Source organism: Delphinus delphis, chromosome 3, assembly GCF_949987515.2.
Source record: "Delphinus delphis chromosome 3, mDelDel1.2, whole genome shotgun sequence".
Lineage (NCBI taxonomy): Eukaryota > Metazoa > Chordata > Mammalia > Artiodactyla > Delphinidae > Delphinus > Delphinus delphis.
This window is the reverse complement of record NC_082685.1, coordinates 1,690,862-1,717,162: the sequence shown is the minus strand read 5'-3', so window position 1 is coordinate 1,717,162 and position 26,301 is coordinate 1,690,862. Positions and strand designations below refer to the sequence as shown.

The 26,301-nt window shown below is 56.8% G+C and overlaps 1 protein-coding gene across 4 annotated transcripts; it reads left to right on the top strand.

Annotated features, from left to right (window-relative positions):
• Positions 1-4,188: 4,188 nt before the first annotated feature.
• MIER2 (MIER family member 2) lies at positions 4,189-25,998 on the top strand. Of its 4 annotated transcripts, none has more exons than XM_060006494.1 (14): positions 4,189-4,224; positions 11,548-11,638; positions 12,326-12,468; positions 15,784-15,909; positions 16,341-16,464; positions 16,975-17,066; positions 17,335-17,395; positions 20,816-20,967; positions 21,082-21,163; positions 21,264-21,358; positions 22,988-23,112; positions 23,196-23,329; positions 24,131-24,569; positions 25,020-25,998. In XM_060006494.1, exons 1-14 carry the CDS (start codon positions 4,216-4,218, stop codon positions 25,039-25,041), a joined length of 1,695 nt encoding a protein of 564 aa, XP_059862477.1. In that variant the 5' UTR covers positions 4,189-4,215; the 3' UTR covers positions 25,042-25,998. The 4 variants fall into 4 exon arrangements, with proteins under 4 accessions (XP_059862477.1, XP_059862476.1, XP_059862475.1 ...); XM_060006493.1 differs by having other exon boundaries at positions 17,335-17,404; XM_060006492.1 differs by having other exon boundaries at positions 17,335-17,404; positions 20,816-21,163.
• Positions 25,999-26,301: the final 303 nt, after the last annotated feature.

Genomic DNA, 26,301 nt, shown 5'->3' with positions numbered 1-26,301 from the left:
GCCTTCACCTTGGCTGTTCCTGCTGCCAGGAACGCCCCCTGCAGCCTCCCCTCTTCCTCTCTGACCTCTCCGCTGAACACACTGCTTTTTACTTTCTTAGTTTCATTTCTTGTACTCTTTATTTGCAAATCATTCAGGTGTACAGAATAATTGCAAGAATGAGTATAGTAAAAAAAAAAAACCCCAAACTGCATACCTTTCCCCAGATTCAGCTATTAAGAGTTTGCCCCCCGTGCTTGCTCGTTTGCTGTCTTTCTCCGTCCGTGTTTTATAGACAGAAAATATACTTTTCTGAAGTACTTGAGAGTGAGCTGCGTACAGAGTGGCACTTTACCCCTGTCATTGTCCACTGGGGCGGCTCTAACAAAAAGGCCACGGACTGGGGTCTTATAAATAACAGAAATCTATTTCTCACAGTCCTGGAGACTGGAGTCCGAGATCGAGGTGCCAGCAGATTTGGGGTCTGGTGACGTTTGCTTCCTGGTTCTCGCTGTGTCCTCACAGGGCAGAAGGGGCGACGGAGGTCTCTGGGGTCTCTTCAACCAGGGCACTAATCCTATTCATGGGGGCTCCGCCCTCATGATCTAATCACCTCCTAAGGGCCCCACCTCCTAATACCATCACATTGGGGATTATGTTTCCACATACGAATTTTTAGGGTACACAGATATTTAGTCTATAGTAGCCCCTAAATACTTCAGTGTGAATTTTCCAAGAAGAACGTTCTTTTACATAACCAGAGAACAGCTACTGATTCCCATAAACTTAATATTGATGCAATGCATTTATTCCGCCTACGTCTGAATTTCAGTTTTGTCAATGGACCTAATAATTTCCCTCTGCCCAGGGACTTCCCTGCTGGTCCAGTGGGTAAGACTCCATGCTCCCAATGCAGGGGGGCCGGGTTTGATCCCTGGTCGGGGAACTAAGATCCTGCATGCATGCCGCAACTAAGAGTCCGCATGCTGCAACGAAGACCCAGTGCAGGCTAAATAAATAAATAAAATAAATATTAAAAAAAATTTCCCTCCGCCCTACTGGAGCCAGCCTAGCATCAGGCACTGTGTTTAGTTGTCACGTCTGGCGGATTTCCACACTTTTATGGCACTAATATTTCTGAAGAATACTGTCCTTTGCTCCCCCTGTTAATAGAATGTTCCTTATTTCGGGTTTGTGTGAAGCTCCTCAGGTATAGACACAGGTTATGCATTCCTGGGCATAAGTGATCCTTTCTCTGGGCACCCATCTGCCCCTCATTGTGGTGTTCATTTTTCCCACCTGGCTGAAATGTTGCCTCATTTATCCACTCTAATAATAGTCTGTGGGAAGAGACTTTCACTTTTTTATTTTTTAAATTTATTTTATTGAAGTATAGTTGATTTACAATGTTGTGTTTAATTTCTGCTGTACTGCAAAGTGAGTTAGTTATACATACGTATACACTCTTTTCATATTCTGTTTCATTATGGTTTATCACAGGATATTGAATATAGTTTCCTGTGCTATACAGTAGGACCTTGTTGTTTTCCGTTCTATATATAATAGTTTGCATCTGCTAATCCCAGACTCCCAAACCGTCCCTCCCCACCCTCCTCCCCCTTGGCAACCACAAGTCTGTTCTCTATGTCTGTGAGTCTGTTTCTGTTTTGTAGAACATTTCGTATTCATTTTTTCGTATTGCATCATATTTTAGATTCCACATATAAGTGATACCATACGGTATTTGTCTTCCTCTGTCTGGCTTACTTCACTTAGTGTGAAAATCTCTAGGTCCATCCTTGTTGCTGCAAATGGCATTATTTCATTCCTTTTTATGGCCGAGTAATATTCCATTATATATACACCACATCTTCTTTATCCATTCATCTGTCAATGGACATTTAGGTTGTTTCCATGTCTTAGCTATTGTGAATAGTGCTGCTACGAACATTTGGGTGCATGTATCTTTTTGAATTATAGTTTTGTTCAGATACACACCTAGGAGTGGGATTGCTGGATCATATGGCAACCCTATTTTTAGTTTTTTGAGGAACCTCCATACTGTTTTCCATAGTGGCTGTACCAATTTGCATTCCCACTGACAGTGTAAGAGGGTTCCCTTTTCTCCACACCCTCTCCAGCATTTGTAATTTGTACACGTTTTGATGATGGCCATTCTTACCGGTGTGAGGTGATACCTCATTGTAGTTTTGATTTGCATTTCTCTAATAATTAGTGATCGAGCATCTTTTCATGTGCCTGTTCACCGTCTGTATGTCTTCTTTGGAGAAATGTCTATTTAGATCTTCTGCCCCTTTTTTGATTGGGTTGTCTGGTTTTTTTTTTGTTGACTTGTATGAGCTATTTGTATATTTTGGATATTAAGCCCTCGTCGGCTGCATCATTTGCAAATATTTTCTCCCAGTCTGTAGGTTGCCTTTTCGTCTTGTTTATGGTTTCCTTTGCTGTATAAAAGCTTGTAAGTTTGCTTAGGTCTCATTTATTTTTGCTTTTATTTCTGTTGCCTTGGGAGACTGACCTAAGAAAACATCGGTATGATTTATGTCAGAGAATGTATTGCCTCTGTTCTCTCTTAGGAGTTTTATGGTTTCATGTCTTATATTTAAGCCTTTGAGCCATGTTGAGTTTATTTTTGTGTATGGTGTGAGGGAGTGTTCTAACTTCATTGATTTACATGAGGCTGCCCAACTTTCCGAACACCACTTGCTGAAGAGACTTTTTTCCACTGTATATTCTTGCCTCTTTTGTCGAAGATTAATTGACAGTAGGTGTATGGGTGTATCTCTAGGCTCTGTATTCCGTTCCATTGATTCATGTCTGTTTTTGTGCCACTACCATGCTGTTTTGATGAGTGCAGCTTTGTCGTATGGGGAAGAGACTTACAGAGAGGGATGAACGCATCCCTCTCTTCATCCGAATCGCCCTGCTCCCCCGCATTTTGCGGCTATTTGATGATTCTTGTCAAAGCTCCCTCCAAAGAGTCTCCTCTGGTTGCCTCAGGATGACTCAAGCCCTTTCCCTCGGTTTCTGCCACGAGTGATGATGACACAGAGCCCTACTGTCACTGCATCTGTTGGTGCATCTCCCTGCCTCACTGGAACTCTGGCTGTCCAGCGCCCAGTCGAGGGCGGCAGGGCGCACTGATTGACTGACTGATTGAGCAAGGACCCTCTGTCACAAGGGCCTGAACTCTCAGTCTGGGTGATGTATGCCAAGGTGAGTGGGGGCCCACGACTCATGTAACGTGTGACTTGTGCAGAGAGCAGGGCAGGCCTTCTAACAGGTGATCTCTCTCCTGGCTGGTAGGTTCTCGGAGCGCTGGCATAATGCTTTTACATCAAGCATCGAACACGGTGCGTCTCACCTCCTCAGCGCCCCGATGACACTGATATCAACAACAGCTTGGAAAGGACTGGGGCTCCTGAATTCCCCCTCCCCCATTGCACTCTTCCCGGTTTGTGCAAGCCAGAAACCTGGGGGCCTGCTCTCTGCTTCTGCTCCAGCCACACCCTAGTCCCTGCTCAGGCCTCCTCACTGGCCCCCATGTCCCCTCTGTCTACACCTTCTGCCTGGATGCCCCCAGCTCGTCTCTGTCTAAGACGCGAGACGTGGGGGAATCCTTGTCAGGACCACTTTGTTCACTCTCCCCCTCAGTGCCCAGCGCAGGCCCATCACATTTCATCCATTAGTTACAACCCGTGACAACCACAGTTCCAGAGCCAGCGGCCGGGCAGGCCTTCACCTCCCCTGCCCACCCGGGGCACTCGGGTTCCAAGCCTCCAATGAGATCCGTCATCACTGGTGCAAACGTGCGGAAGGTTCTAGAACCTCGCTGCCCAGGCTTCAGTCCGGGCTCCGCCGCTCGCTCGTGCCCGGGTGGCCCGTCACTCCTGGGCTCCGTGTCTTTACCTGTAACACGGGGGCACTACAGATTGGAAGGAGGAACCGGGACCAGTGCTTAAGGCGTGCTTATCAGGAATTGGCATTTCCACCACGGCACCCCCACCTCCCAGACGAGGCCAAGGTCCGCGAGACCCCGCAACCCGCGCCCGCCCGCGCGTCCCCGTCCGCGCACCTACTACGCGCCCGCCCGCCCGCGCCCCGCCCCCGGCTCCGCCCCGGCGCCCCCGCCCGCCCAGGGGCTGCAGCCAATGAGCGCGCGGCCCCGCATCCGGGGATCCCGGCGCGGCCACCGCCTCCCGCGCACACACGGCCATGGCGGAGGTGAGTGAGCGGGCCGGGGGAGCCGGCCCCCGCCCAGGCTTGCGCCCCCGCCGCTCGGCCCGGCCGCGTGGGGGCTCCGGGCGCCGGGACCCCTGCCCAGGGCTCGGGGCCGGGCCGCGGCGCTGCTTCCGTCGGGGCCCCAGGGGCGCTGGGCTCCGTCGGCGGCCGCCCCCGGCCCCCCCCTCCCGGCTGCCACATCGCGGGCGGCAGAGCGCATGTGTGGCGCGGGGGGCGGGGGCGTGGGGTGGGGAGGGGGCTGCGGGGGCGGGGAAGGGGTGAGCGCCCCAGGTTTCCCGCTCCCCCGCCCGCCGCCCCCGGCATCCGCCCCGCGTCTGCCAACTTAGCGGAGCACGCGCTCTCTCCGGACCCCGACTCACCAGACCCTCGGCCGCTGGACCCCCGCCCGCTGGCCACCCCCCCTCCCCCCGCCAGCAGGGCTTGCCCTACAGAGTCGCGCTTCCTCCGGACCCCAGCCCGCTGACCCCCCCACCCCCACCCCAGCGGCGCTGACCCCAAGGAGTCGCGCTCCCGCCGGACTCCGGGCGGGACTGGAGCTCTGACCTGGGGCCCTAACGGCGCGGATCCGGCCCGCGGGGGGCGTAGGGCTGCCTTTACCGGCGGCTTAAAGTTACTTCTCCGAGCCTCCTCTCTCTGTCCGGAAAGCGGGCCCAAGACCCCTTACCCCAAGTCCTTGGGGCCAGATGGATGTTGGAGTTCAGTGTTTCGGATTTGAGGGTTTGGGATGTGATGTTTGAGCAAACTCACCTGGTATCGTTGGGATCAAGACACTGAATAGCTTCGTGGCGGGTCAAACCAGGGATGAAAAACTTTCACTTTGAGGGCTTTTTTGAATGTCGGATAAAACAGTGCGAACCTGCTCTCACTTTATAGGGCCCTAGTGAGGATGAAATGAATAATGCACCTATTAGGGACTCAGCAAACGTGACTCTTAGCGCAGACGTTCGGTTTGGGGATGCCAAGAAGGTCCCTGGACTCAGCAAGTGATCCTCACCCAATGGGTGGGGCCGCCCGGGCCCAGAGAGGAGCAGGCACCCACGCGGTGAGGTGCAGCCGGGTCCTGGGATGCTTGGCCTGGTTATGGGGCCACACTGGGTGTTGGTATCTTGGCACACTGTGGGTGGATGTTGTGGAGGGCAGGACTGGTCATACTCTCCCACCAGTGACCTTCTCAGAGGCAGCGACAGGCCCTGTGTTTGCGCCTAAAAGGGTGTGGGCATCTCAGTCCAAGGCCAGACCTCCCCAGCTAGTTCCTGCCTTACGCTGGGTGGCTGGACCAAAAGGGCCCTTCCAGAGTAGTTCTCCTACCTTTCCTACCTTAGAGGGTGTTTGGGGAAACAGGCCTCCTGGGTGGTGGCTGGACTTGTGGGACGGAGGCGGAAGCCGGGTCTCCCGATGTCCCTGCAGGGGCACGGCGTTCTGTGTGTGCGTCTGCCCCAGGGGCCAGCTGTCTTGGCCTGGCAGGTAGCTGCGTGTTACAGGTGGATGGGGCAGACTCCCAGCCAGCCCGCCCCGAGCGCTGCGGGGTTTGGCTGTTGACTTTGCCCTGCCCAGTGTCACAGCAGCCGGGTGTCCAGGGTGCTCCTGTTGTCCTGTGTCCAGTTTGGGGTGGTGCCTGTTGAGTGAATTGGGGTGGTTTTCCTAAAAGAAAGTCCAAATGCCTGGCTCCATGGGAGGCCCTTAGGGCCTGGCAGTGAAGGACAACAGGTGTGCAAATTCCAGTCGTGGTGGGCATGGCCAGCCTCTGCCCAGGAGACCCGTTGTATTTCTGGAGCCTCTTACTCTGTGTGACCTTGGGTCGGTCACTCTCTCTGAGATGGGGAGGTCTCATGAGATCGTGGCTCCGTGCTTGCACAGAGAAGCTGAACCTTGTGCAGTCACTGTCTTGAACTGATAAAAATGGCGGTTCGTAACCGAGCGGTAAGTGCTTGATCGGGATTAGCTGCCTGATTTCTGTTGCCGCCAAAGTAGCCACAGCACCGTGAGAGAAGGTGGGGCGCTTCATGCTGCTTTCCTCGCGGATCCCAGCTTGCTCTTCGACAAACCTGAGTCCACCACCTCTGTCCTGTGCTTAAAAGACACGGCTTTTTGTTGTCCTCAGGGGAAAGCGCATCTCCTCCCCGTGACCCTTGGCCCGGTGGCATGATCTCTGAGGATCTCCCCCTGCGCCCTTCTCCACCCCCTGGGCTCCTTCTGTTTCCCTGTGCTGTCTGCAGCCTTGGGGGGACTCGCTGTGTGGTGCCGTCCAGCTGCCCTGGAGGCCTCGGCCTGGAGACGGCCACACAGGCCCTCCCTGGTTGTGCAGGCCCCCTACCCCATTTTCTCCCCTCAGTACTGTGCACATCTGCTTGTTTGTTATCTGTATCCCCAACGAGACGGCTGACTCGTCAGGACTGGACAGGCAGAACCTGTTTGTCGATTGACTGCTGTGCACCCAGTGCCTCTTGCCTCCCGGCCCAGAGCGGGTGCTCTACAGGCTGTCAGACAGGGATGAAGTGCTGGGTGGCCCAGCGGGACCAGGCACCTTTGCTGGGTGTAGGCGGGGGGTGGGGGGGGGGTCTGGTTAACGCTGCTGCCTGATGAGTCACCTCGACACTCAGTTCCTCAAAGCAGCCATCGGTTTTTTTTTTGGCGATACACGGGCCTCTCACTGTTGTGGCCTCTCCTGTTGGCGGAGCACAGGCTCCGGACGCACAGGCTCAGCGGCCATGGCTCACGGGCCCATCCGCTCCGCGGCGTGTAGGATCTTCCCGGACCAGGGCACGAACCCGTGTACCCTGCATCGGCAGGCGAACTCTCAACCACTGCGCCACCAGGGAAGCCCCAGCCATCAGTTTTTAATTACCTGTCACGGTTCTGAGGGCTGACTGGTCCCTCATGTGGTTGCGGTTGGTTGGTGGCTGGGCTGAGCCAGCCCCAGTGGAGGGAAGCATCCTCGCCCACGTGTGGCTGTGATGCCGCCTGCTGGCGTGGCCTCTCCTTGTGGCTTGTGCTTCCTCACAGCATGGGCGGCTGTGGGAACTGCACTGCATCTCACAGCTTAGTCTTGGGGGTCACGTGGAAGCCCTCTCACCAGAGTCCCAGGCCCAGCCCTCGCACAGGGTGGGGAGGCATGTCCGTGTCCCATGCCTGGAGGAACGCCTGTGGGTGGCGTGCCTGGGCCTTCCCGCCCTGGGCTTGCTCCCTCTTCCACCCCACTCACCTTTGGGACCAAGTCCGTAGAATGCTGTCTTCCTTCCTTCTTTCCTCCCCCACCCCCACACTTTTTTTTCCCTTCTTTTTCTTTTTAACCCAGAACGTGCTTAGTCAGCTCCTCATCCGTTTCCTTCTCCCACCTTGGCAAAACAGGGGCCTTAGGCTTGGGCGGGACCATCCAGGGTGCTGGAAACGGCGGGTGACTGACTTGACCTCTCTGAGCTGCAAGTCCCTTATTTCTCTTATGAAGAAAATGATTACACAACCTCTTGAGGACCCAGTGAGGAAATCAGTGTGGAAATTCCTACTAAACTTCTTTTTCTAAAATTTGAAAATTTAGTTTATTAACTATGGTATTCTATATATATATTTTTTGTAAACAGCCTTACTGAGGTATAATTCATTTACTATACAATTCATTCCTTTTAATGTGTGCGATTCAGTGGTTCTTCGTATATTCATAGAGTTGTGCAGCCATCACCAGTCAATTTTGGAACATTTTCACCAGCCCAAAAGAAACCGTGCACTCATTAGTCATCTCTCCCCCATCCGTCTCCCCAGCCCCTGACAACCAGGAACCGACTCTCTGTGTCTGCGCATCTGCCTGTTCTGGACGTTTCCCGTCAGTGGAATCGCACCCTATGTGTCCTTCTGTGTCTGGCTTCTCACTGAGCATCGTGTTCTCAAGGTTGTCCACGTGGTAGCGAGTGTCAGGGCTTCTCCTCTTTTCCTGGCTGAGTAATACTCCATCCGATGGCCATTTGGCTTCTTTCCTCCTTTGGCTGTTGTGAGTCATGCTGCTGAGAACACTCGTGAACAGGTCTCAGCGTGGATGAATGTTTTTGTCTCTCTTGGGTGTTTCAGGGAGGAGAGGCTTAACTTTTCCCTCTGCCCCCCCTGGGTCCCTGGCTGGGACTCCATGGTTCAGGCTGACAAGGGCAGCTTTGGGAGAGAGAAATAGGCAGCTTGTTAACCAGGTGGTGTGCGTCATGCGGAAGAACCCGGCGAGGAGTCCCCAAAGGGGTGGTCAGGGCGCAGGAGTGTGTGAACATCAGGGCGGTCAGTGCAGAGGGAAGGCCTTGACCTCTGGGGGCCGTGCCTTATGGGTGGAGGGGAGTGGGGCTGGTCAGTAGACTGTGCTCTGCCTCGGGGCCGGGTCTGCTTTCTCACCTGCCTTCACTGATGGTCACCCTGTGCCAGGGTGGCGTGTTGGGGGGCATCCGGTGACACCCAGGTGTATTCCCTGTGCTGTCCCATTGCACGTCCCCTCCCTCAAGTGCCTGCATTCCCTCCACACTTGATAGCATGTGTCCTCCTGGTCACAGAAGTGGTGTCTGACCTGTGCTTATTTGCTGTCCCTATTGCTGAGCTTTGCTTCCACCTGCCGATTGGCCATTTGTGTATCTCTTTGAAGGAATGTCTATTCAGAGACTTTGCCTGTTCGTCCCTTTAGAAAGGGACTGTATGATTTGCAAATATCTTTTACCGGTCTGTGAGTTGTCTTTAAATTTTTAATTTTGATGAAGTCCAGTTTATCTATTTTTCTTTTGTTGATTATGCTTTTTGTGTCTTATCTAAGAAACCATTGCCTGGTAAGAAAGATTTATCACTATGATTTCTTCTAAGAGTTTTATAGTGTTAGCTCTTATATTTGAGGTCTTTGATCCAGTTTGAGTGAGTTTTTGTGTGCGGTGTAGGATAGGAGTTGAATGTTATTATTTTGCGTTTGGATATCCAATTGCCCTAGCACTGTTTGTTGAAAAGACTGTTCATTCTGCGTTGAATTTTTCTGTCACCCCTTTAAAAATTCGCTTGGCTGTAAATATATGGGTTTGTGTTTGAATTCTCAGTTCTATTAATTTGATCTAAATATCTAGCCTTATGTCAGCACCACACTGTTTTGATTACTGCAGCTTTGGAGTACTTTTGAGACTGGGAAGTGTTCTTCCTTTTCAAGATTGTTCTAGCTGTTTGGGGTCCCCTGAGTTTTCATATGATTTTTGGAGTCTGTCAGTTTCTACATAGAAGCCCAGTGGGATTCTGATAGGCATTTTGTTGAATCTGTAGATGAATTGGGGAGTATTGACATCTTAGCAATAGTCTTTTGAGCTATGAATATAGTATGTCTTTCCATTTATGTAGATCTTTAGTTTCTTTCAATGTGTTTTGCACTTTTCAGAGTATTAGTTTTGAATTTCTTTTGCCACATTTATTCCTAAGTATTTTATTCTTTTTGGTGCTATTGGAAATGGAATTGTTTTCCTTATTTTCTTTTTGGATTGTTCATTGCTAGTATACAGGAGTAAAGTTGATTTTTGTAGATTATCTTGTGTCTTGCAGCCTTGCTGAACTCATTTATTAGTTCTGGTTTCTTTAGTGGATTCTTTAGTACCCTCTGTGTCCCAGGTCATGACTTGCCTTTCCAATTTGGATTCCTTTTATTTTACTTTCCTGTCCCGACTGCTGCCTCCTCCAGGACGACGTTGTGAAGAGACCGTGCTCTGGTTTTGGGGGAGGCGCTAGCCATCTGCCTCAGGGGTGGCAGTAGCTGGGGTTTGGATGGACGCCCTTTTCAGGAAGTTCCCTTGCAGCCTTCATATGTCGAGTGTTTTCATCATGAAAGGGTGTTGGACTCTGCTGTGTGCTGTCTCTGCATCTGCTGAGATGATTTTGGTGTGGGTTTTGTGTTTAGCCTGTCGCTGTGCTGGTTGTGTTGGGTGTCACACCTGTGCTGCATCCCTGCTCTGAGCCTCTCCTCATTGGTGTGCGGTGTTCTCTGTATGCCGTTGAACTCAGTTTGCTTGGGTTTTGTTGAGTTTTGTGTTTCTGTTTGTAAGAGATATTGGTCTAGTTTTCTTGTTCTTAATAAATTTTTGAACATTGTGATAATGGTAGCTTTTTTTAAAGACAATTAGAAAAAAGTTTATTTACTTATTTATTTGGCTGCCCTGGGTCTTTGGTTGCAGCATGCGGGATCTTTAGTTGCGGCATGTGAACTCTTAGTTGCGGCATTTGGGATCTAGTTCCCTGACCAGGGATTGAACCCAGGACCCCTGCGTTGGGAGCGTGGACTCTCAGCTAGTGGACCACCAGGGAAGTCCCAGTGGTAGCTGTTATGATGCTTTCATTTGCACTTTTAAAAAATTTGAGGTATAACTTACGTGCTTCAAAATATACCCATCTAAAATGTTTAATTCAGTGATTATTAGTATGTTCACAAAGTTTTGAGCCCTTCACTTTTGTCTGGAACATTCCATCACCCCAGAAAAACACCTGACCCCATCAGCAGTCACCCCAGCCCCTGACAACCAGGAACCCACTGTCTGTCTGCGGATTTGCCTGTTCTGGGTGTTTCCCATCAGTGGAATCACACCCTGTGTGTCCTTCTGTGTCTGGCTTCTCTCACTGAGCATCGTGTTCTCAGGGTCTGTCCACCTGGTAGCGAGTGTCAGTGCTTCACCCCTTTTCATGGCCAAGTAATATTTTATCATAAGGATGGACCACGTCTTGTTTATTCATTCACCTGGTGATGGGCATTTGGGTGTTTACACATTTTGGCTGTGGTAAGTCATGCTTCTGTGAACACCTGTGTACACCTTTTATGGACACATGTTTTTGGTTCTTTGGGGTGTGTACCTAGGAGTAGAATTAATTGCTGGGTCATTTGGTAACTGTTTACTTTTGGAGGAATTCCCAGATTTCTCCATAGTGGCTGTTTGCCTTTTTAAGACAAAGTTTCGGAGGCTGGTCCCTTGTGCAGTGGCTGTGGTGTCAGCACCTGGCTGCGGGGTGTGGCACCAGGGCTGTGTGTGGGCCTGGGTCACCTGGGCCCCGTGTCCTGGGCTGTGATCAGCACTGCTGGTGGCCGTCCGTCCCAGGCTCCTCACGGTGCCCGTGGGTGCCGTTCCCGCCGCCGGCCCTAGGCCCTCCCTGCCTGTCTCCGCAGGGACGCTTGGACTCCAGCGCAGCTACACACCTGGCCCGCCTTGACCCCCGCCCCAGCCCGCGGAGGCCTTCTGTTACCTGGTGCCCCATGCCCCTGGGGCTGGCTCTGACCCTCCACCGCCCTGTCTGGCCGCGGGGCCCTAATCCTGCTCGTCTCCTCTGCAGGCCTCCTCGCTAGAGAGGCGGAGCCCTGGCCTGGCCTCTTGCCTCTCTCACAGCCTGTGCCCTGGGGAGCCCGGCTTGCAGACCACAGCAGGTACCTTCCTCCCTGGGGCCCGGGCCTTGGCAGGTGCGAGAGACGGCACACTGGCCCCTGGAGCCTCGGGATGGGGCGTGCGGGCGGGGTGGCCAGGGCTGTCTCCTGTTGTCCAGACCGAGTGCCTCCGTTCTGCAGAGCTTCCTGGCCAACCCCGGGCCCAGGCTGTGGGTGGGGGCTGCAGGAGGGGGCGGTGCTGGGCAGGCACTCTCCCTACCCGGGGCCCTGCGCCTCCCCTGAGCTGGCCGCCTGCCCCTCCCGTCTGCTCCCTGTGGCTCTGCCCCCCTCTGCTGCACTCGGGACCCACATGCAGGTCCAGCCTGGGCCCTCACTGCTCCCTGGCTGGGGTTGAGTGAGACCTAGCTATTTCCTTTTTTGTTTTGTTTCTTCTAAAAATCAACTCATTGAAGACCAGTCATGGAGAGAGAGCAGTGAACACATCCTGGTTCTTTGGGGAAAACCCCAGATCTGGTCACGTCCCCCAGCTGCTGGGCCGAGGCCAGAGGAGGGCTGAGCATCGGTTGGGCTGCTGCGTGCCGACCCCGGCCCACGTGGACACACGCGTGTGCATACACCCCTGTGGTGGCAGCTGGGCCCCCGAGGCTTCCTCCGCCCTGTGGTCATCTGCAGAAGCTCAGTGGTTGGGATGGTGGCAAGGAGCTCACGCGGGCCTATGTCTCTCCACAGTGGTGTCCATGGGGTCCGCAGACCATCAGTTCCACCTGGCGGAGATCCTGTCTCGGAACTACGGTGTCCAGGAGGAGCGTGAAGGGGCTGCGCGGGGCCCAGAGAAGCCGGAGGAGGAGCTAGAGAAGGACTTCGTCTCCCAGGTACCCGGTGGGCGGGGCGTCCAGGGGGCATCGCCGCTGCTCCGTCCGCCTGGTCTCTGAGCTCCTCGGACTCCACGACGACCTGTGCCGCCGACCCTCTGTCTGCACAGGCCAGACCATGCTGGGCACTGAGGTCAAGGGATGGACCAGGCCAGTCCCGCCTTCATGGGGCGCTGGGCTCCAGACAAGCGGGTGGCTGGACATTGAACTCACTGTTCTCAAACTTTTTGCCCGCAGAACTCGCTTTTGTGCTCTTAAAAATTATTGAGGGTCTCAAGGAGCTTTGTTTATGTTGGTGATACGACAAACCCATTGTTAGTAGAAAGAACACATTTTTAGGAAAATGAAAAATAACTATTTTCAAGACAAAAAAATTAGGGAGAAGAGTGGACTAGTTTGACATTTTTGTAAATCTCTGTGAACGCTGTCTTTTAAGGCAGACGTTAGTCTGCTGTGATTTGTTCTTTTGGTTAAAGTGTAAATCTAGCCTCATATAGATCTGTTCTGGTTATGTTTTTTAAATAAATAAATTTATTTATTTATTTATTTATTTATTTTTGGCTGTGTTGGGTCTTCGCTTCTGTGCGAGGGCTTTCTCTAGTTGCGGCCAGCGGGGGCCGCTCACTGTCGTGGCCTCTCTTGTTGCCGAGCACAGGCTCAGCAGTTGTGGCTCATGGGCCCAGTTGCTCCGTGGCATGTGGGAATCTTCCCAGACCAGGGCTCGAACCCGTGTCCCCTGCATTGGCAGGCGGACTCTCAACCACTGCGCCACCAGGGAAGCCCTGAGGGCGGAGTATTTAACAATCTTTTCAGATAACTGGATATTCTTTGATGCTGCTCCAAGATGCAGCAAGTGGTAGTTTTGTGAAGTGAATTCTATAAGCAGATCCAGGAAAGTTTCTGTCCTTGGTGTTAAGATCCATTGGTCTTGACCCGTGTGTGATCTTGTCACCTTCTGCGTGGATGAGATGTTTGGTGAATATTGGTTCTGTGACGTATGAATCTTCCACATGTCCACAGAGTTCGCTGTATGAAATCTAGAAAGCGCACTTTGTTAATACCACAGACTGTGCTGCTTAAACAATAGACATTTATTTTTGTGCAGTTTTGGAGGCCAGAAGTCCCAGACCAGGGCCTGGCAAGGCTGTGTCTGGTGGGGGCCTGCTTCGCGGCTGCAGACGCTGCTTCTCGCCGTGTTCTCTCGGGGAGAGCTAGCTCTCTGGTGTCTCTTCTTATGAGGACACTGATCCTATTGCATCAGGGCTCCATCCTTGTGGCCTCATTTAACTTCATTTATTTCCGTAAAGGCCCCATCTCCAAACACAGTCACATTGGAGCTTCATCATATCAATTTGGGGCAGGGGGACACACAAACATGCAGTCCATTAAATGTCAACACTGATCTCACCAGATGTCTTTTAAGTCCTGGGACTTGAGTGGTTTTTTGTTTGTTTTTTTGCGGTACGTGGGCCTCTCACTGCTGTGGCCTCTCCCGTTGCGGAGCACAGGCTCCGGACGCGCAGGCTCAGCGGCCATGGCTCACGGGCCCAGCTGCTCCGCGGCACGTGGGATCTTCCCAGTCCGGGGCACGAACCCGTGTCCCCTGCATCGGCAGACGGACTCTCAACCAGTGCGCCACCAGGGAAGCCCTGAGTGTTTTTTTAAGGAGTAATCATAGGGCATTTATTTAGCTTGGTGCTGTGTATCACTTGGTGCCCATTTGGTCTTATAACCAAAACATGTCTTCTGTTCAAAAAAGAAAAATCAGTTTTAAGGAGTTCAGCTTGAATTCAGAACTTCTCAAAAGTAACCAAAAAGAAAAAAAATCAGCTATTCATTAGCTAAATTACCTCAGCTATGCTTTCTTCAGGGGAGTTCCCTGGAGGTCCAGTGGTTAGGACTCTGCGCTTTCACTGATGTGACCCGAGTTCAATCCCTGATCAGGTAATTGAGATCCCCCAAGGCATGCGGCACGGCCAAAAAAAAAAAAAAAATTCTTCAGGTATAATTTTTGTGAACTGATTAAAAGAAAGAACTTAATATCCAAAGCAAAATGAGAAACACCTGCCTTTTATATTCCCTCACCAGCGGGCATTGTGGTTTATGAAGTTCACGCTGTCACATCCAAGTTTTCCACAATTGGAATTTTGTGCTTGAAAGCTTTTACGCTGAGTTTTACTCCGTCAAGAAGCGCAGTCGGTGGTCTCCCTCGTCTGGCCAGTGCCTGGCAGGAGGCGGGAGTTGTCCGCCAGCCCTGAGCTCCAGGGTGCCGTCTCCATTACTCCCTTTTCCTCCCACAGAAGATCAAAACGACACCCGCTCAGGGTGAGCTTTCATAAAATCCATAGCGTCACAGGCATTGCAGGGTATTCTTTAGTGAGACGGGCATCTCTTGAAGCCCTTAGTGAGCACGTTGATGCTCGCGCACTTTGGTGCCCCTGCCCTGACCTCAAAGGCTGCCCCAGCCGCCCCCGTGCTGCTCCTCAGGTTGCTTCCCGGGGAGCCACCATGTCAGCTCCCACCCCACCCACAGGTGCACAGTTAGAAACTGGGAGAGGCACAGGGCGTGTGCAGGAGGCTGGAAGCCGACTGAGACCCTCAGCAGTCAGGACGCAGCATGGCCAGCGGCACTGGCCTCGAGCAGGCGAGGTTTGCAGAAACAGGATTGGAAAGCAGTACCGGAGTGGAAGGTAGTGGTGGTTTTTGCCTCTTCCTTCCCGGTAATTAAGGGTCTTATTTCTGTCTCTTGTCATATCGCGGTGGCTCCAAGTGTCAGCTGTGTTAGGCAGCCGTGGGGCCCTCGAGCGTCCTCTTGTTTGTTGTTGGTGCGGCGAGGGTCAGCCACCTCTCTGTTACATTGATGAGGCGTCCATCTCTTTACTTAGCATACTGAGGGTTTTAAAAAAGCAGGAGTGATGTTGGTTTGACCAGATGCCTTTTTTACGTTCATTAAAGGACCATGTTTTTCCCCTTCTTGTTTATTGGTGTCCCGTGTGGTGACAGTTGATTTCCAGACACTGGGAGTCCTCGCAGTGCTTGAGTGGAGCTTGCACAGGCCTGGGCGGGGAGGTGGAGGTGGACGGGAGCCTGCCCAGCTCTGCCCTTCGCGGCCAGGGGCGTTGGGCAGACAGCGGACGCCTCTGGGCTCAGGTGTCTCATCGGTTCCCTCCTGGGGCTGTGAGGGGCCCTTAGATGAGGGGCTGGGCCTGCGGTTTGGCTGGGGTGAGTCTCTGTGACTGGTCGTGGGGCTGACGGGCTCAGGGGTGGGGGAGCAGAGCCCCAGAGCAGCCCTGCCGACAGAGCCCTGCCCCCCAGAGCAGCGACATGCCCCTTGACGAGCTGCTGGCCCTCTACGGCTACGAGCCCTCGGACCCCATTTCGGAGCGCCAGAGTGAGGGCAGCGATGCCACAACCAACCTCCCGGACATGACCCTGGACAAGGTGAGGGGGCGGTTCTGGGGGTGGGCAGGAAGGCCCTAGACAGGCAGAAGCGCGGCTCTTAGCCTGGCAGTGTGGGTATAGCTAGTGCTGCCGGCTCTGGCCACACACCCAGGGTCAGGGTGGTCGCAGGGACGGCTCTGGGAGGGAGAGACGCTCCGGATCCCGAGCAGGTCGTGGCCTGGCCAGAAGGGAGGGGCTCTGACTGTCCTCAGCCTCGGGCGGAGGCCGTGTCCCTCCCCGACTCGGTGCCCCTGGCTGGCCCGCCCTTGTGCAAGTGCTTCGTCCGCGGAGCAGGGAGAGCAGCCCCGTGGGAGCCCTGCATGCCTAGAGGGAGGCTCGTCCGCCTTGGCACCACCACTGCTGTTCGGGTTAGGGTTATTTGAGATTGTTGAAACAAACTGCACAAACGTTCTCTACTTTCTTGTTAAAAGGAACAAATAGCGAAGGATTTGCTTTCAGGGGAAGAAGAGGAAGAAACACAGTCCTCAGCCGATGACCTCACCCCATCTGTGACCTCCCATGAGGCCTCTGACCTTTTCCCTAATCAGAGTGGACGTAGGTGTCCCACCCGCTCCTACCCCTGGGCCGCTGGGGACACAGACAGCGGGACCCCTGGGGGTGCCCTTCTCCTGTTCGAGCCCCTGTAGGGACCCCTCTCCCCTGCCCTGCCCTGCCCTGCCAGTGAGCTGAGGCTGGTGACCTTGGTTTATGTGAGGAGGGAACGTGTTGGTTCCTGTGCCTGAAAGTCCCTTAGATCCAGGGCAGCGTCCTCGGGCCATGCGTCCCTCACTCCCTGTGCGTCTCTGTGGCCTGAGCAGGGGCAGCGTGACGTGCTGGGGGTCTAGGCCCCTGGTTTACGACTGCAGCAGAGGGCGGCCTCCTGAGTCCCCGCTTCTGTGCCCGTCACAGCCCGTCACCCGGCCAGGGCCTGGACCCAGCTGCTTCTCAGGAGGGGCACACGTGGGGGTCAGGTGGATGGAGAATGGGGTGGAGGCCCCGGGGTCTGCTGGCTGGGGGGCCGCGCGGGGCCGAGGAGGTGCCTCACCTGCTGCTGTTTCCCCAAAGCCCGCTTCCTGCCTGATGCAGACAAGGAGCCTGGCTCCTCCAGCTCGTCGGACACCGAGGAGGACCCGCTTCCCGCCAACAAGTGTAAGAAGGTGCGTGGCCCTGACCCTGCGGCACCCTCAGCGCGGCCTCTGCTGGGCTGGGGCTCGACTGCGAGTGAGTGCCGTAGCCCCGAGGCCCCCCCGCCCCTGCCCCAGGACTGGCTGCACTGGACACAGTCACACACACAGCTGGCCTCTGCCTCCCACCTCACACCTCGGGCCGGGCGGCCTGGCTCTGGGTGGCAGCCTGCAGCCCCCATCAGCACCGCGCGCCTGGGCCTCCGTCTGCCCTGACTCTCCTGGGCCTTTGCCTTTGCAGGAGATCATGGTTGGGCCTCAGTTCCAAGCCGACCTCAGCAAGCTGCACTCGAACCGTCAGGGTGAGAAGCGTAAGTGGCCTGGGAGGTGGGGGACAGGGAGCAGGAGAAGTGCCAACCCCACTCCTCTAGGAGAGACTCCCGGGTCCAGCCAGAGCCAGTTCCCAGGTCCTCGGAGCGAGCCTGAGGGTCCTGGTCCAGGTCCGGTGGCCACCTCCCCGGGGCAGCTGAGCCTGCAGGACACTCTGGGAAGTGGCTGTCCCTCCCCGCTGGCTGGTCCTGGGCCCTGTGGGCCACCCACCCCCAGGGCTGCTACGCTTGTTCCCCTGGGTGTGTGGGCTCTTCCCACGTCACCCACGCGTCAGTCCCTCGCCTCGTCCAGGACTCGTCCCACATGCCCTCCAGAGACGTGTGTGTTTCTGCGTTCTGCCTGGCCCTGTTCTTCAGGGCGCTCACCATCCTGGACTTGTAGTCTGTCTGTCTCTCGATCCCGCTGGCATGAATGTGCGTTGCGTACGCTAGGGTGTTGGGTTCCCTCGTGTGCACGTGCCACGCCACGTTGACTCATCCTCCTGCTGGTCAGTGTTCACGGTGGTTTGCCCTGTGGTTGTCTTCGTGGACACACACACTTGTTCCTGGGGCGTCATCAGTAGGCACCGAGTGGGGCCCCCGCTCGCCAGCAGCGTGGGAGTTCCAGTTGCTCTGTGTCCTCATCAGCGCTTGGTGTGGTCTGCCTTGTTGACAGGTGTGGAGTTGTGCCCATTGTGGCTTTAATTTGCGATTACTGGCCACTTGGTGTCTCTTGGGAGGAGCCTGCTGAGGCCTTTCCCCTTTTCAGTTGGGTTGCCTTTCTCTGGTGACTTTCTGTGTGGATGCACATCCTTGGTTGGCTGTGTGGACGGCAGACGTTTTCTCCCGGTCTGTGGTGTCTGATTTCAGTGAAATCCAGCTTGTCTTTATTTTAGCCACAGTGTGTTTGTATGCTGTCTAGGGAGTCTGCAGGTCTTGAAGATATGTTCTTTTATTTCCCCTTTTATGTTGGCATCTATGATCTAATTTAATTTTAATGTATGGTTGGAGGTATGGGTCAGGGTTGACCCCACCACCACCACCCCCAGCCCTGCATATGGAAAAGTCCATTCTTTCCCCCACTGAATTGCAGTGGTGCCTTTATCAGGAATCGTGTCCGTAATGTGTATCTGCCTTTTGGGGCTTCTCTTCTGTTGTTCTCTTGTCTAACCCTGGGTCCTTACCACTCTCTTAATTATTGCAGCTTTGAAGTTAGTCTGAGGTGGTGCAAACCCTCCAACTTTGTAACTTTTATTTGTATGTCCACATAAGTTTTCAAATTAGCTTGTCATTTGTCTCAAAAATGCCTGCTAGGATTTTGATTATGGTTGCATTGGCTCTTTATTAATTTGGGGGAGATTGATACATTAACGATATTGACACTTCCAGTTCACAAACATAGCTTACTTCTCTGCTTAGGTCTTGTTATTTTCGGCAGTTTTTAGAGTTTTCAGTATAGCAGTCTTGTGAAATGCAGAAATGCAGTTTATTATTTTCAGTAATCTTGTACACAGTGACTTGGCTAAATTCACTTACTAATTTTATTACCTTGTAGATTCTTTCGCACTTTTAGACACATACAATCATATCATTTGTGTATGATAACTTTACTTCTTTCTTTGTGATCTTTTTATGTTTTATTTTTCTTGCATTACTGCACTGACTCCTTTTTGTGTGTGTGTGTGTGTGTGTGTGTGTGTGTGTGTTTAATAAATTTATTTATTTATTTATTTTTGGCTGTGTTGGGTCTTCATTGCTGTGTGCGGGCTCTCTCTAGTCACGGTGAGCGGGGGCTACTCTTCGTTGCGGTGCGCGGGCTTCTCATTGTGGTGGCTTCTCTTGTTGTGGAGCGTGGGCTCTAGGTGCGTGGGCTTCAGTAGTTGTGGCATGTGGGCTCAGTAGTTGTGGCTCGTGGGCTCTAGAGTGCAGGCTCAGTAGTTGTGGCGCACAGGTTTAGCTGCTCCGCGGCATGTGGGACCTTCCCGGACCAGGGCTTGAACCAGTGTCCCCTGCATTGGCAGGTGCTTAACCACTGCACCACTGCTTGGCCGTTATCTCTTCAAAATTGGTCCTGTGCTTTGTCCTCTTCCTCCATGACTCAGTTATACATGTCTTAGGTTGCTTGACCATCTTACACATGTCCCACACTATGTTCTCTTTAAGCTTCAGTTTGATTTTTTTGAATGGAATTCTTTCCAGTTTCACTAATCACGTCTTCTGCTGCTGTTGAAGCTGCCCAGTGGGTTCATAATTCACACACTGCATTTTCCAGCCCTGGAATGTCCATGTGATTCTTTTGAATTGATTTCAGTCCCAGCTTCCCATTGATTTTGTCCTTTTCCCTAAAGCGTTAGTCATAGTTACACTGAAGTCCTGTCTGCTAGCTCTGATGTCCAGCTGTTTGTGGAGTTATGTGTTGTCACGTGGTTTACCTCTCACCTTCACGCCGTAGGTAGACACACGGCGATGGTGGCAGGTGTCGCTTTTTCTCTAGAGAGGGGCTGGGACTCGGGCTTGACTTTGCAGATGGAGAGAGGTGGTCGCAGGTCTACAGGGGCGCCAGCCCCAGAGTCGCTGGTTCCCTCACAAGAGCGAGTCCAGTATGGAGCCGGCTCCACTCTTCAGCCACTGCGCCGGTGTTTGGCTTGTGTGTGGTGTTTAGTTTTTGGCCCCTGTGGTTCTTCCCTGAGTAATCAAGAGATGCTGACACTGGGGTCTCCCCAGGCTTGGCCCTGAACTCTCCCTTCTGCCTCTTGCTGCCACGTCCTTCCCCCCGCTGGAGGCTGTCCCCCCCCGCCCCGCCCCAAAGCAGACTGCAGCCAGAGTCCCTTTCTTATCCTTCCTTAATGCACCTGCCCCCCTCCCCCGCCATGGTAGGACCTCTACTGCCCTCTCCTCCCCTCCCTCCTCTCCCCGGGAGGTCTGCTCTCACGTGGCTCGTGTGATGCTGATGCTGCGGTTATAGGGACTGAGGCAGCCACGGGAGCTCTTGCCTGAGCGAGGCCGCTGGCACCCAGGTCTCCCCACTGTGCTTGATCGAGTCTGGGCTCTTCTCGCTGCTCCCTTGGGCCTCTGCCTTTCGCCTCCCTGAGCTCGTCCTGCAGCCCCTCCTCATGGGCCACGCTCAGAAGTCCCCCTTCCAGCCTGGGCTAGTTGCTGCCCCCTCTGGGACGCTGGCCTTGATAACTGGCTGCTCAGGGCCCACTGACCTCCCACCCCTTCCTGCCTTCCTGCCATCTCGAGCACCCAGGTGCCCGGAGCTGGCCCTGTGAGACGCAGAGGTGGAGGCCCAGGCCCTGATGGGCCCTTGTCCTCCAGAGGGGCTGAGTTGGCCTGCTGGTGATGCTTTTGGGGAGGAGGTCAGAGGAGGTGCAGACTGCGTGCCGGCACGTGAACTTGCCCCCTCCTGCACAGTCTATGAGAATGAAGACCAGCTGCTCTGGGACCCCAGCATCCTTCCTGAGGGGGCGGTGGAGGAGTTCCTGTACCGGGCGGCGAAGCGGCGGTGGCGCGAGGTGGCTGAGTCTCAGCTCCCGGAGGGAGAGGCGGTGAAAGACAGCGAGCAGGTGGGCGGCCCTGGGGGCGGAGGAGCCATGGGGCGGGGGCCAGTGTGGTTGTGTGATTGTGACGAATTCAAGGGAAACCACTTGTCCTGGGCAATGGTGGCTCCCCTCCCCCAGGCACTGTATGAGCTGGTGAAATGCAACTTCAATGCCGAGGAGGCCCTGCGGAGGCTGCGGTTCAACGTGAAGGTGATCCGAGGTGAGCGCAGCCCCAGCCCCGGCCCCCCCCACCGCCCACCCCCGCCACGGACCGCGCTGACCAACCCGCCCCCCTCCCCCCACCGCTCCAACCTTCTCAGACGGGCTGTGCGCCTGGAGCGAGGAGGAGCGCCGCAACTTCGAGCACGGCTTCCGTGTGCATGGCAAGAACTTCCACCTGATCCAGGCCAACAAGGTGAGGCCCTGCCCGCCCGCCCGCCGCGCCTCCCGGCCCGCTGGGGGCTGCTCTGGGGCTGGAGGGCTTGGCAGCCGGCACAGTTGTTGTCTACCCGCAGCGGGAGTCAGAACGAACCCCAGGCTCGTGGTGGGCTCCCTGGCTCATCTTCCTCTAGTTCCCCCATCCCCCGGAAAGGTTCCAATCTGGGGAAGGGTCTCGTGCCCACTGCCGGTCCCCCAGCGCTGACCCCCGCCTGGATCTCCCACGTCACCCCCTTGCCGTGGGGACTGAGGGTCTCCATATTCACTCCATCCAGGGACACATGCTCTCCCACCATTGCACCAAATAGGCATGACCGAAGTGGCTGCTAATGCCAGGTCCCCATGCCCGTCTCCACATCCATGTCCCCCCCACCCCCGTCCTCCCCAGGCCCGTGTCCCTAACACCAGGCCTGGGTCACTGGTCTCCCCACACCCCGCTTGGGTGCTCCCTGCCTGTGGCTCCCTTGTAATGACTCCCACGCTGACCTCTGTCACTGCCCCGGCCCTCTGCCCCCAGCCCTGGACATCTGCCTGGCCAGGCACCCGTGCCTCGTCTGGGAACCTGGCTGTCCCTCTGCGCCGTTACAGTGGCTCCCACTCCGGCCCCTCGTCCCTGTCTTGTCTTGCTCCCCTGGGGCCGGCAGCCCTGCCACTCCCACTCCCCACAGGTGGAGGAGCAGGGCCTGGCCGGCACCGGGCTCACGCTTGCCGTCTGAGCGTCTTCCCTGGGAGGTTGCCGCGGGTGAGGGGCCCTCACGGGGCTCTGTAGGACAGGGATGGTGCCCCTCTGACCGAACCCGGCACGGCCAGGCAGCACTTGGTCCTCTGGGACTGGCGCCCGCGCCTCCCGCCTCGCCTGTCCCATGGTAGAGGCCGCTTCTGTCCCAGAACCTGCTGGGCTGCTGCCTTTGTGTCCTGACCTGCTGGCTGCCGCACGCCCCCCACCCAGCTTAGGGCTGGTGACCTCTCCCACTGGAGTCTCAGGTCTGCCGTGAAGCTGGCCTCGGGGAGGCTCGTTGCACGAGGGGGTTTCGGTGAGAAGATCAGGCAGTCCCTGGATGCCCCTGCGCCTGCTTGTCTCAGCCCTCCCCAGGCACGGGCGCTGGGTCCCGCGGGGGTGGGGTTGTCAGCTGCGGGCGCAGCCCTGGCCTTGCTGCGGGTGATCCTCCGAGATGGGAAGACGCCCCGATCGCTCACCCTGGACACGAGCCCGCGGGGCGAGCTTGGCCTTCCAGGATGCAGGCCTGGCTTTTTGTGCTGCGTTGTAAATATGCCCTCAAGTTGGCTCACGCACCCGGCGTGCCCTTGTGCAGACGGCTCTCCCTGGAGCGCCAGTGACGCCCACGCTCAGTGAGAAGCGGGCTCGCTCCGCGTGCTCTCTGGGCCGGGGTTGTCTGCCCCCCTCCGCCGGGCCCGTGAGGAACAGAGCACACGTGGGTGCAGCCGTCCTCAGGGTGTCTGGGGCGAGGGAGGCGGACGGTGGGCCTGGAGCCGAGGCCGGGCACAGAGCGGGGGCAACTAGATGGGGTGCTGAGCTAAGGGCACGGGGCGGTGGGGAGCAGGCTGGGAAGGGGCTGGGGGCCAAGCTGACCGGCACCGCCCGCAGGTGCGCACACGGTCCGTGGGCGAGTGCGTGGAGTATTACTACCTGTGGAAGAAGTCTGAGCGCTACGACTACTTCTCCCAGCAGACGCGGCTGGGCCGCCGGAAGTACGGCCCGTCGGGAACCACGTACGTGCCAGGTGCCTGTGGGGTGGTGGGGGAGGCGTCCTGGCCTGAGGCAGCCCCTGCCCTCACCTTACCTCTCCCTGCAGGGACGCGGACCAGGACCTGGATGGCGGTGACCCCGATGGCCCTGGCCGCCCCCGCTCCTCGCCGCCCCTGCCTCTGCCTGCCACTGCCGACGGCCCGGGCCCTGAGCGGGACCCCCTGGCCCGGATGCGCACCGGTGAGTGGGGGGTGGCCCCTTTTCTCGGGGCGCTTCTCCCCGGCAGCCCAGCCTGGGCTGGTGGACACGGAGGAGTGAGTGGCATCCGGGGGCCAATGTCCCTTCACCCCCACGTGGTCTCACAGGGTGTCACACACGAGTCATTCTCGGGACTTGGCTCTCCACATGGGGGTACCCTGTGCGGCCTGGGGCCCAAGTGGGGCTGCTCTGCAGTCCCAGGTGGGAGCCCAGGGGGTGTTGCGCCCCCTTTGGTGTCTGGGCCCAGGACCGTGCAGGAGCAGGACAGAGCTCAGCTGGCGACTGCAGTTTCTGAAGGGGACCTCAGGGGACAAGGATGCTGCTTTGTGGGTCTGCTGGACGCTGGGGCTTCCCCTGTTCTGGCTCCAGGGTCCAGTTGGGTCTGTGGTGTGCCCGGGGGGTTGTCCGCGTGCCTGGCCCCACGGCCGTGTGCGGGAGCTCCCCGAGTCCACACCCCTCTCACTCTGTGAACTGCTGCGTCCTGTCCTGCCCTACAAGATGGGGGTCACGACCTTCCCAGGCGGGGCCCTTAGCCTCAGTGTGCCCTTCCGGTGTGACAGGGCTTTTCTGCATCCCTGTGTGTCTTACGTGTTTGTGTGAGAGCGTTTTGTGAGGAGGGGTCCTTGGCTTTGCTGGACCCGGCAGGTTGGAGCCCCGCACCAGGCACAGCCTGAGGCGACTGTGGCTTTTGGGTGAGCAGGCCGTACCGGGTTGCCCTTGACCCGGTGGAGCTGGGCGTGGGCGTTGTCAGGGCCTGGCCACAGCCGTGTTCTCCCCCCACAGAGCCCCTGAGCATGGGCAGCAGCACGTCTGGGAGTCTCGGCGCGCCCGGGGAGGCCTCCGACAGCCCCCTGTCCTCGGAGCCAGGGCCCTGTTCGTTCCAGCCACCGGATGTAGACACGCCCCCGGCCGTGCCCCTGCCTCGGCGGCCCCCAGCCCTGGCTGAGCCAGCCTTCTACTCCCCCACCACGGCCGCTTCAGAGCCTGGTGCCAGCCCGAGGCTGGCTGTGGACTTGGCCCTGCCCGGGGCCCTCCCCGAGGAGCTGCCCCTCATCTCCAGCCACGTGGATATGGACGGAGAGCCCGAGGAGGCCGTGGCCCCCGCACAGGTGGCTTTGTCGGTTGCCGAGTTTGGACTCATCGGCATCGGGGACGTGAATCCCTTCCTGGCCGCCCACCCCGCGTGCCCGGCCCCTGCGCTGCACTCGGAGCCCCTGTCACAGTGAGTGCGGCCCCTCCCCGCCCCACCCCCAGCTGCTGTACCCCAGCCTCAGGCCAAGCTGGGGCCAGCGGGAGGGGTTGCCCCGGGGCCGAGGATGGCGTGGCCCGCGGAGCAGGCTGGTGGTTTCTTCAGTTTTATTCTCTTCTTTATTTGGCTCATGTGTCTTCCTGGCTGGGTAATACATTCATGGGGCTCAGAATCCAAGAAGGTACAAACGGGGCCAGCGCCAGCTTCCTCCCGGCCCTGCCCAGGCGGCCGCCGAGGACAGTGCTGCCTCGAGAGGGGGAGGCCAGGCAGGCGGCCGTGCGGCTGTGCGGGCTGTGGGGGCGGCGTCTGCCGTGAGGCGGGGGCGGGGCCGTGGTCCAGCCCACGTCCCGCCCACGCCCCCGTGCCGGGCCTCTTGCTCTGGGGTTGCACTGACCTCCTGTCTCTCCCTCTCTCCCCCTGCAGCTGTAACGTGATGACCTGTTGATCCCTGGCCACAGGCGGGCGTTTGTGGCCCAGATTGGACTTGGGGCCGCTGTGAGGCCTGCCTGTCAGTCTTCCTGACCCTCCCCTCCTCGCGGGCCTCCGGTAGCTCCTCTGCTCAGAGCACGTCAAGGACCGGGCTGAGCGGTGGCCCCTCCCCACGCCACACACGCACCAGCACTGCTGCCTGGCTCCAGCCTCTGCGCCCACCACGGGACCCATTGGGTGGCGGGGCGCGGAGGGCTGGCCCATCCAGCCAGCAGAGGCGAGGAAGGCGGCCGGGCCCCGCCAGGGACGTGGGGAGGTGGGGCCGGACGCCGCCCCTACCAGCAGCAGCCTCCGCCGGCACCCTCGGCACTCTGCTCGCCTGTCTCCCTGCGCCTGGCCGGACTTCGGGCTGCCCCCGCCCAGGGCTCAGGGGGCAGCTGCTACTCGGTGCCAAACCCTGTGGGGCACAGAGCCATATACCTCGATGTCGGCCCGCCCCGCCCTGACGTCCACCCGCTCTCTCCACTTCAGGAAAAGCCGCACTTTATGCCCCCACCCCACCCCCACCTCCACCCCGGGGCCCCCGGCAGCCTCGGACGTGGGTCTGAGGACGCAGAACTCACAGCCCCTTGGTACCGAGGCCTGTCGCCTGCCGCACTGAGGGGACCGGCTCCAGCCCGTTTCCCTGACCCCCTAGGTCGTGTTTCTGTTGAGGCTTCCTAGCAAGGTGGCTTGGGGGCCTGGGCCTTCTCCTCTCCAGCCTCCTCGTTTTATTTATGTTTCTGTTTACAAATCGGAGTGGGGTCCTCCAGGGGCAGGGCAGCGCTCCCGGCCCCGGTGTCACCAAGGGGGGCTTTGGCTCGAGCCCGTCCGCAGGGCTGGACTCGACCTTCCCTCGGCCCACCAAGGACCACACTGTGAAGTGACAACTGCCTTGATCCCCTTGCTGTTTTATTTATTAAACTTGATTTGAAGCCCCGTGGGTGCCTCGTGGTGGGTCAGGTGGGTGGGACGCAAGGAGGTGCTGGGCCCCATCCAGGGACCTGGGGGCACGGGGGTCGTGGGGGAGCATGCTCTGTGTCTCAGTGACAGTGCGAGGGAGGTGGCCGTGCAAGTGGAGGTGACTTCCAAGCTGGACCCTGACGGGGACAGGCCTGCCTGTGAGCGCGTGTGAGGGCGAGGCTGGGGCCTCACACGTGCGGGGCAGGGGCCCCTGTGGAGACTGGACGGGGAGGGAGGCCGAGTGGAGGAGGCTCGGGGGCCGGTCGTGCTGGGT

What these genes read in the sequence shown, in the direction of transcription:
- MIER2 (XM_060006492.1), top strand. An exon ending in CGGACATGACCCTGGACAAG is followed by an intron (nt 15,910 to 16,340) that starts GTGAGGGGGCGG and finishes TCTTGTTAAAAG; the next exon opens with GAACAAATAGCGAAGGATTT. An exon ending in ACCTGATCCAGGCCAACAAG is followed by an intron (nt 21,359 to 22,987) that starts GTGAGGCCCTGC and finishes CACCGCCCGCAG; the next exon opens with GTGCGCACACGGTCCGTGGG.